The sequence below is a fragment of the Alligator sinensis genome, unplaced genomic scaffold (genome assembly GCF_000455745.1).
Source record: "Alligator sinensis unplaced genomic scaffold, ASM45574v1 scaffold707_1, whole genome shotgun sequence".
Lineage (NCBI taxonomy): Eukaryota > Metazoa > Chordata > Crocodylia > Alligatoridae > Alligator > Alligator sinensis.
Window position 1 is genome coordinate 1003273 of NW_005842065.1, and position 6204 is coordinate 1009476.

A 6204-nucleotide genomic window follows, 5' to 3' on the forward strand; every position below is an offset into this window, starting at 1 on the left:
GGGGGCTCTGAGCCAGGTGGGGAGGGGGGCATGGAACCACAAGAGCTCACAGGAGGGAAACTGAGGTACGGAAACGTGCCTGGGTCCCAAACCCTCCCCCCCTGCCCTTCCCCAATTTTCCATTGGTGCCCAACCCCATGGCACAAAGACCCCACCCCTAGTCCCAGGGTCTGACACCCCCTCCGGGGCCCATTTGTCCACTCCAGAAGCCAGTGTGCCCAGGCCATGGCACTGGACGATGTCTACAAGGCCCTGAGGAGTGCCATGATTTGCTTCAATGCTGCCGTCATGGTGAGCACGGGAGCCAAGACTGTGGGAGCTAGTGGCCTTGCCATGTCCCTGGGTTAGGCACAGACATATGGTGCCCAGCGGGGAGAGAGCTGGGAGGGGGAAGAGGATACAGCCTTCTCTAAGCCCTTGCGACAGGCTGGGATCTGCCTCCGAGGGGGCAGAGATAGAGCTGCTTGGGCATGGGGCTCACTGGAGAGGCAGATACCAGATAGTTGGTAGTGGAGAGCTCCAGTGACCCCCAGTCTCTGTCCCGAGGCTGCGGGCATCACCCTGGTGGGGCTGGCTGTGTGGGTGAAGGTGGGCAGCACCTCCTTTGTGCGGGTGATGGGCTCCTCCTTCATCTACTTTGCCCACACCTGGGATTTTGGCATCGCTGCCGGCTGCCTCATCATCGTGCTTGGGCTGCTGGGCTGCTGGAGCGCCTACAAGGAAAACCGCTGCCTGCTCATGATGGTAAGAGCCCCGCAGGGTGGGCTGCATTGGCTGGGCTTTATAGTTGCCCAGGCTTTGAACCCAGGGCTTTACAACTGCCAGGGCTAGGGTAGCTGGGCCTTACAGCTGCCCAGGTTTTAAACACTGGGCCTTGTGGCTGCCTAGGCTGGACTGACTGGTCTTTATACTTTGGCCCTGGGCTTTGAATCCTGGTCCCTAGGTTGCCTGGGCTTCAAACTCTTATTCTTAAAGCTGCCAGGTCTGGGCTGACCAGTCCTTCCAGCTTCCTGGAAGCCTCGACTATAGTGCTTCCAGGGGCTTCTGGTGCCATCCCTGATGTACAAAGGAGCAGGGCTGGCTTTGCTGCACCCTGCCCTGCTGCAGGGGCCAGGACCAGGTGTCAGCAGCTCTTTGCCAGCCTCCTGTGTCCCACCAGCTGGGCCAGGGACACCTGGCTCCCCCTGCCATAGATCGGGGCAGCCAGATCCCTGCTCCTACTACTCTCTCTCCCCTCCCCCCCAGTATTTTGCCACCATGCTGCTCATCTTTGTCGCAGAGATCTCCGTGGTCATTGCTGTCTTAGCCTTCACGCCATTTGTGAGTACTGAGGCTCCAGGGGGCAGAGGGCAGAGACAACACAGTGCCCCCCAGCCCTTGGTCAGGTTCACCCAGGAGCCAGGGGCATCACTAGAGTACCCTGAAGGGCACAGAGGGCACCAGGATTCCAGCTTGGGTATCCTACCCCATGTTGTTGCAGCAGCAGGAAATCCCTGCTAGTGGGACTGTGGCACATGCTGTGACACGCAAGACACACATCCTGCCACACCTACACCGCTTCCCAGTGCTCATCACACATCTCCCTATTGCACATCAAAGTTGGGGACAGGGTGGCAGGGTATGTGGGCACCGGGCCTGCAGGCTGCTAGATCCCCCCAAACCCCATAGCTCTGTCAGCCTCAGTAAGACACAGATCCGACTGCCTTAGCTTGGAGTGGAGTTCCTGCCTGGTTCTCCTCACTCCCCAATCCCTCGTAGATCCGCTCATTTGTCCAGGACAAGGCTCTCCAGACGCTGAAGAAGAAATATGGTGGCTACAAGTATGACAACATTGTGTCCTACGGCTGGAACAGCTACATGCTGAGGGTCGGTACCTCTTTTCCCCCATCCATAAATCAGCCCCAGGATCAGGGCCCCAGTGTGCCTAGTGCTGCCCATTTCCAGGGCCACTTGGTGTCAGTGGTTAATGTGCTACCACAGGGCACAGAGTTGCACCCCTCTCTCTTCTACTGCTTCCTTGTGCCACCCTGGGCAAACCCCTTAACTTTGTAAGGCCTTTTGTGTCTCCTCCATGGCCCTGCCCTGCCCTGTGGGAGGTGCTAGAAAAGGGCTGAACTAAGTGGGTGAGGGACGTTGTCCCCCAAGAGATGCAGCAGGGAGTGGATCTCTCTTGTGCCCAGACAGTTCAGTCCCCCATCTCTTCCCTTCCTTCTCCCCTGAACTCCCAGCTGGATCCCTAGGTAGCAGGGCATGTGCTCTATATCTCCCTAGATCTGGCTGCCTTGCTCAGTCCCTGCCCAGCCCCAGCCTCTGGTTTCTACCCCCAGCCCCAGACCTGTTGTCAACCACCTCCCCCCACCTGTCCTCCCCACCAATGCCCCAGCTCTTTTCAGCAAAACTGCTGTGGTGTCCACAACTACACAGACTTCAAGGGCTCAGCCTTCCAGAAACATACCAACTTGACCTACCCCCGGAGCTGCTGCAAGGACCCCAAGAGCTTCGACTGCAATGGGACAGATATCAACAGCACCATCATCCACATGGAGGTAGCATCCAGCTCAGAAAAGGAGCAAGGGCACAGAACTCACCCTGATGGCCTGTCCAGGGTCCTGGCCTCTTGGGACATGGGATATCTGAGTGTCCACCCTGGCTCTTCTTCCTTCCCCCAGCTCGGTGGTCTGGGGAGTTACGGTGTTTAAAATAGGGACTGCACCTCAGCTGCAGTTCACTTGCCCTCCCTTATCGCTGAACTAAAGCTGAAACTCACACTGCTGCTACAACCTTGTTTCCATGAGTGGATCTAGGAGTTTTAAAAGAGCTACAGGCAGTCTGCAGGGCTGTGAAATAAGAGGAAAGAGACCAGGAGCAGACAGCAGCATTGCCTATGAGAAGTTGGCTTGATGAGTGAAACATGAAGCCTGCTAAGGAGGAGAGAGGGTCATTAAATACCTGGGGAGTGAACAACAACAAGCCATGAAGTCCGTTAACCCCCCTCCCCATCCTTAGCTGCCTAAACAGAAATGCTGCTGCTGCTGTATGGAGCAGGAATAAAAGCAGGGGGTTCTCTCCTGGGCAGCAAATGAGCTTCCTTGCTTAAGACACTCCCGCACAATTTTGGGGGTGGAGGGCTAATTTTGGGGTGCAAAGGTGTGTGTCAAGTGAATGTGGCTCCAAGCTTCAGCCCAGGCCCTGTGCCAAGGACAAGCTTCTGCCTCCCTGCAAGGGAGGAGCCTGTAATTCCAGGATCAAGGAGGGCTGCCTCTGCCCCCATCACCCTCTTATTTTTTAAACCCTTCAGGGCTGTTTCCCCAAGATGATGACCTTCATTTGGAGGAAGACCTCCATGATGGGGGGAATTGCCATCATGACCACCCTACTAGAAGTAAGTTGAGGCCCATCCCTGGGACTCTGCTGCTCCATTGACATGAAGCTTTATCCCCCTCGCAGCCAAGTTGGTGCCTGGGACTCCTACCCTGGTCTCCCCACCCTAATTATGCTACTGATGGGCACAGACCTGCAGCCTAGAACTCCCTTCTGCAGCTTAGATCTGTCAGCATTCAGCATGATGTTAGATGCCAGCATGGAGGTATGGACATTTGGAGTCTCAGTCTTAGAGGCCTATCCCTGCTCTTTGTGTCCCCTTTGTTCCTCGCAGGTGGCAGCCATGGTGGTCTCCCTGACGCTCTATGTGAAGCTGGAGTAACAACAGAAAGGGTGATGCCCCTGGTTCCTGCTGCGCTGAGATTCACTGGGGAGTGGGGAGGAAATGCAAGGCTGCTGTATTCCCCCCCACAGCTCCCCAATCCACCTGTGTACCCCTTGATCCTGCGCCATTGCTGTTGTTGGGGTGGGCGCTTTAGCTGCCAACTGCCACAGCAGCAGGATCTTGCAGTGGTCCCGGTGCTTTGCCTCATCCTCATGGAGCAGAGAAAACCCCAAGGGGGCTGGTGGGAGGGTGGGGGTTGGGGGTCAGGGGTTGACGGCGGAGACAGCTCTACAGACACTAAGCTGGACTGGATGTAGGAAGCCCTGTCCTTGAAGCTGTCTTTATTCTCCATATCCCTCAACTCCCTCTTGACCTGTGTTCCCACCTTCCGGGAAGACGATGTGATGTCAAAGAGTTAATAAAAAACGCTGTGATGGATCCCTCAGCCTTGGTTTGCTTTCAGGTTTTGGCCTCCAACAGGAGGTGCCTGGAGGAGGCTGAGCTGGGGATGTAAGCTTTTGTGCAGAGAAGGGTTAAAAGGGGAAGAAGGGCGAGACACAAACCCCTTGGAGGGCTGGGGGGTCATATGCTTGAAAGGGGGCAGCTGGGGCTGGGTGTAGGAGGTCCATGCCCCTTGAGGGCCAGGGGTCACACTCCTTTTATGGAGAAGGGGTAACCGAGGGCTGGGAGTAGGAGGCAGCAGGTTAGGAGGGCAGGCTGGGAGAGGAGGAGGTGGCTAGGGGAGTCTACCCCATGCTGCCTGCACCTGGCCCTTGAGGCTGGGGGGGAGGTGGAGGGGGGTGGTACCTGCCATCTCATAGCGGCTGATACCTGAAGCTGCCACTGAACTATGGGCAGAAACTTTCCGCCCATGTCTCCCGGGCTCCTGACAGGGACAGGAGGGTTACTCTACCCATTATGCAGCCCCTGGTGGATGTGGGGTGGAGATTATGACCCCTGGGGAGAAAGTGACCTCATGGGGCTAGTGTCATGCCTTCTTGGGGTTGGGGTCAACCCAGGGCTGGGAGTGTGGGGGTGGGGAGGGGAGTCAAGTCATGGGGGGAAACCCCTTGGAGGTGTGGGGGTGTCACATATTTGCAGGGGATACAAGGCCCTGGGGGGGGGGGGGCCCCCTTGGAGGTCAGGGGTCACATCTCTAAAGGCGGAGCAGCACACCATGGCTGAGTGTAAAGGTCACGCCCTGGGGAGTAGTGACAAGCTTGAGGTCAGAGGGCAGACGTTGTGCCCCCTGGAGCAGAGGGAAAGGTCATGGCAGGTGGTGTGGAAGGAGGAGGTGGAGGTTAAGGCCTTGGGGATGCGGGCAAAGGTCCTGATTGGTGACGAGTGGCAGAGGGCACAGGTCAGGAGTGGTAGAAGGAATGGGTGGGCAAAGTGCCCAGGTCAGAACCCTCTTAACAGACACAGGTAAAAGCTCATAGCACGTGCCAAGCCTCGCAGGTCCAGCCGCTTCGCCCACCCCGAAGACCGCGGGGCTGAGCCCAAAGCTGATTGGCCAGTCCTGTCTGGGCAACGCGCCAATCACGCTCCCTTGTCTGCCTCTCAAAGACCCGCCCTCTTCCTCTCCGAAAGGCCATTGGGGCTCACACACTAGTTCCTCTCGCTTATAGGCCCGTGCATCTGTTCATCACCTGAAGTCCCCCCCATCTCGTTTCCTTCCAATTAGCCCATGGGCTCTCTCAGCGGGCCATGGAAGGATGGGTGATTGGTCCACAGGTCCGTCGATCGAACGTGGGACTCGCCGGCCCCCGGCCTCCAATAAGGCATCAGATTTGGGCTACCCTGCTTATGATTGGCTCAGAAGGCTAACGATCAACCTTACGCCCGCCCCCCACCTCACCACCAGTTAAGGAGGCACGTCCAACAGCCTACACCTGGGATTGATTTATATCCCTGTCAATCGAACTCAAGACCGGCCCACGTGTGCCGGCCTCCAATAGAGCAGCGGCGTGTGGAACTGCATCCATCTGATTGGTTCAAAGGGCTGTCCATCAAAATGAGCTCGTCCTCCCCATCCTCCAACGAGAGTTTAGGGCCGGGCATTCCCAGGCTCTGATTAGCTCCAAGAAATGTCACTCCATATTGAATCTAGCCCACCCCCTATCCTTCTCCAGTAGGAACGCAGAGACGAACCATCTCCATCTGCGGTTGGCTTAGTGGCATGCCAATCCACTGGGTCATTCACTGCTTGCTGGCCAATGGCAAAGCGAATGCTGGCACTCTCCCCCCTCTCATTGACTGATCCAGCTGTCACTCCCCCGCGACACCCACCTCCTCTCCCTTTAATAGGCCAGTCAGGGGATGCCGCCGGCTTTCCTTCCCCAGGATTGGCTTCATGTCGCTGCCACTTAGACCGTCCGACGTGAGTGATTGGCTGCGGCCGGCGAAGGGGGGGCGGGGACTCTCGGTGGAGTTCCCGCCCCCCTCCCAGCGTGCTTTGCGGGCGTGTGTGGAGAGCTGGGCCTGGTTCCCACGTTGAG

At 57.4% G+C, this 6204-nt stretch overlaps 2 protein-coding genes across 3 annotated transcripts in view; both read left to right on the plus strand.

Moving 5' to 3' along the window:
* Window positions 1-37: 37 nt before the first annotated feature.
* TSPAN16 (tetraspanin 16) lies at window positions 38-3994 on the plus strand. Its single transcript, XM_006023479.2, has 8 exons — window positions 38-65; window positions 207-291; window positions 547-744; window positions 1246-1320; window positions 1759-1866; window positions 2394-2546; window positions 3299-3382; window positions 3656-3994. Exons 2-8 carry the CDS (start codon window positions 226-228, stop codon window positions 3701-3703), a joined length of 732 nt encoding a protein of 243 aa, XP_006023541.2. The 5' UTR covers window positions 38-65; window positions 207-225; the 3' UTR covers window positions 3704-3994.
* A 2057-nt stretch (window positions 3995-6051) lies between these two features.
* KHSRP (KH-type splicing regulatory protein) overlaps window positions 6052-6204 on the plus strand; it is a 17577-nt gene continuing 17424 nt past the window's right edge. For both annotated transcript variants that reach the window (XM_014519883.2, XM_006023390.3), the window contains exon 1: window positions 6052-6086. In XM_014519883.2, the coding sequence (XP_014375369.1) occupies window positions 6060-6086 (27 nt within the window). In that variant the 5' untranslated portion in view covers window positions 6052-6059. The remainder of the gene's footprint in view (window positions 6087-6204) is intronic.

Coding starts and splice junctions, on each gene's coding strand:
- TSPAN16 (XM_006023479.2), top strand. CDS start 226: ATGGCACTGGACGATGTCTACAAGGCCCTGAGGAGTGCCATGATTTGC. Junction 292..546: donor GCTTCAATGCTGCCGTCATG/GTGAGCACGGGA, acceptor CTCTGTCCCGAG/GCTGCGGGCATCACCCTGGT. Junction 3,383..3,655: donor TCATGACCACCCTACTAGAA/GTAAGTTGAGGC, acceptor TGTTCCTCGCAG/GTGGCAGCCATGGTGGTCTC.